This window comes from Capsicum annuum, chromosome 5 (genome assembly GCF_002878395.1).
Source record: "Capsicum annuum cultivar UCD-10X-F1 chromosome 5, UCD10Xv1.1, whole genome shotgun sequence".
Lineage (NCBI taxonomy): Eukaryota > Viridiplantae > Streptophyta > Magnoliopsida > Solanales > Solanaceae > Capsicum > Capsicum annuum.
Window position 1 is genome coordinate 220,528,057 of NC_061115.1, and position 2,895 is coordinate 220,530,951.

General features: G+C 38.1%; 1 protein-coding gene across 1 annotated transcript; it reads right to left on the bottom strand.

Annotated features, from left to right (window-relative positions):
- Positions 1-24: 24 nt before the first annotated feature.
- LOC107871444 (biotin carboxyl carrier protein of acetyl-CoA carboxylase, chloroplastic-like) lies at positions 25-2,299 on the bottom strand (the record flags this gene model as incomplete). Its single annotated transcript, NM_001325012.1, is given in 6 exon segments — positions 25-48; positions 128-193; positions 1,405-1,476; positions 1,613-1,928; positions 2,003-2,100; positions 2,244-2,299. Coding segments are annotated over 6 exon segments (632 nt in total), but the record flags the coding sequence as incomplete, so codon positions are not given.
- Between the last annotated feature and the right edge of the window lie 596 nt (positions 2,300-2,895).

Sequence of the window (2,895 nt, forward strand, 5' to 3'; positions counted from 1 at the left end):
CTTGGTCTTCTACTCGGAACAATTCTATGGTTTGATGACAAACAGAGGCTGCAGAGAGATAAAGACGATATTAGGAAGGAATGATTAAGAAACTGAATAGTTGGATTAGGTTGGTCAAGAAACTCACAGTATCAACACTGACAGGTTTTCCATCTTCAGCAACAACCTCAACGATGGTTCCTGACTGATTAGCCTGAAGGAGACAAATAGAGCATAGCAGTCAAATTTAGCAAAGGATAATATAGGGTTGTCTCCTTTTATGGTCTTGACCAATCCTCATCGAGCTAATTCTTGAGGTTGAGTTAGGGAAAGGTTCATTTCATTGACACGGCATCAGAGCCAAGCTAGGTTCATCCTTTTCCTAGATTTAAGTAATGTTGAGCCCGGATTTACACTACTCATGCTCCAACTAACCAAAGCTAGAGCATGCGGGGGGAGGGTTATGGTGGTGTACGATGCTCCCCTCTTAAACTAGCTTTTGGGATTTAATTCCTGCGCATATTTTCTTCTTAACGTTAACTAATTAAAAGAAACTAAAATTTAAAAACCATGTTCGATCCTAAATTTGTTATTGTGAAACTGGAAAAGCACATTAAGAGGATAATACAAAGGTAGGAGGCAAAAGGTAGTTAATGGACAGAATGTCATCTTTGAGTGAAGCAACAAATGAATGCTTTAACAGAATTACCTCAAGATTTCCTATCATAATGCTTTCATCAACTCTCTAATATCTTCGTGTATAGCAAAACAAGCTTTAATGCAACTATTAGTTCATTGTGGGATAAAACGGGTAAAATGGGACATCAGTCATAAGTTGTAACTACCAATAGTTTGCACAAAATTGCATCAGGTCGAAAAGAAAGGATTTCTCCGCAACACGGGGGCAAGGAAACATGAAATTTCTGTCACTTATTTAAAGGGCAGATTTTGATAAACATGCTTAGAGCATAGCAGATGGACATCAAAAGGGATAACTGACCCATACTCTACATATTTGCATAGCGTAAGAAAGCACAAATCGTATTTAAAAACATTTTATTGATACTGGCATGAGATCTACATGACAAGTTCGGCAGAGATAAAATTTCCAACATGTTAGAAAACGAAGAATGAGGGGGTTATGGAATACATAAACTTATGGATTCCTGGTATAGTTATACAACAATAAACATATTGCCTACTCCACATAATTTCTTTGATGATTTAGCAAACGATTGCTACTCATGTTTAAGTTTGGTTCAATGCCTTTCTAAACATTGTGCTGGTAAGAACACAATCATTTTGGCATCAATTTAGAAGCAGATGTATATACTTAGAAATAGTTGAAAGTCATGAAGCAGAGGTCTCGTATAAGTACAAGAGAACAATATAGCAAGCAAGGCAATAGACAAAGGAAAAGGTTACCTCTATTTCGTTCAGCAATTTCATCGCTTCAATAATGCAAAGAACTTGACCCTTCTGCACTTTGTCTCCAACCTGTTGTAATCCATATCATTGAAACCAAATGTATTAGAGAAAGCTCATCAAACCAGAATAATTTTAAAAAAAAGGAAGTTTAATCTTTGAGGTTTCCATATTTGAATTTATTATGTTAAAGACGGGAATTCAGTACCTTCACAAATGGTGGTTCACCCGGTCCTGGACTTCTATAGAATGTCCCTGCCATTGGAGATTTGAGCGGTGGAAGAGATGAATCACCTGACTTTGCTGCAGCTGGAGATGGAGCAGGGGTTTGAATTGGAGGAGGAGCAGCTGCGGGTGCAGGAGGCGCGCTAGATTGTACAGATGGCACATGATATGATTGTACAACTGGAGTTTGTGCAGGAACAGGAGTAGGTGGTTGCGATAGTGCTTCCTTCTTACGGATTAAAATCTCACAATCAAGTTGTTTTAACTTCAGCTCCACAACATCCCTAGAATCAACTAGCCTGCACAAAGGACAGTCCGTCATGACTATCCATGAAAAGTCTGCGGAGATGTGAAAACAAATGGGAATGCATACTTGACAAGGCTTGAAACTTGGCTAATAAAGTTGGATATTGTTTCCTCCGACACTGAAGTTGCCGATGAAGTCTCACTTGGTGATTTCACCTCTTCTGACTGCGTGAGAGGAGTAGCTACATCATTTGAAGATCCACCGAGAGCAACCTTGAAGGCAACAGATGGTCCCAAAAGGTTTTTCACGAAGGACACAAGAAGTTGAAAGAATTACCTCCAATAAAAACCACCTGAAAGAATCTTACCTCGTTCAATTGGGCTCTTGCAACAGCTGAATGATTCCAACTAGAATGTAGACCCTACAAAAAAGGAAGATTCTAAAATAGTTTTTGTCGATGTCCTTGACCAAGGAAAACTTAGTAATAAATGTCTCTGGTAGTCTTTCCTCCTCAATATTAACGACAAAGCAGAAAAGAGAATAGCAAGAACAAATAGAAAGAGAATACCTTGACACAAGTTTATTAAAGATGAAACCTTTACACCAATTAATTAGCTAAACTTCATTCGTTGCATCTAAAATAACAAATAAGGTACCTTTTCACTTTCAGCTTGGGTTCTATATCAAGTTTCAAAAGCAAAAGAATACCGAAAAGGTATAAAATGAGAATGGAAATAAAACCATGGGCAAATGCCCCCTTTCGCAGTAACCTCACATGAAACGATATAGTATAGCTGAAAATCTTTTGAAGAAACATGCTGAACTCGACTTGTTTGGGACTGAAGGGTAGTGCGACAAATAGCGCGACAATCCAAACACAATAAAGTGATAAAAAAACAACAATGATAGATATTTTTGGCTAAACCCTAGGCTACCATACTACAATGCCCGACAACACTTCTACTTGACTAACCTTTTACTCTAATATACGTTTGGGATTGAAGGGTAGTGTGACAATC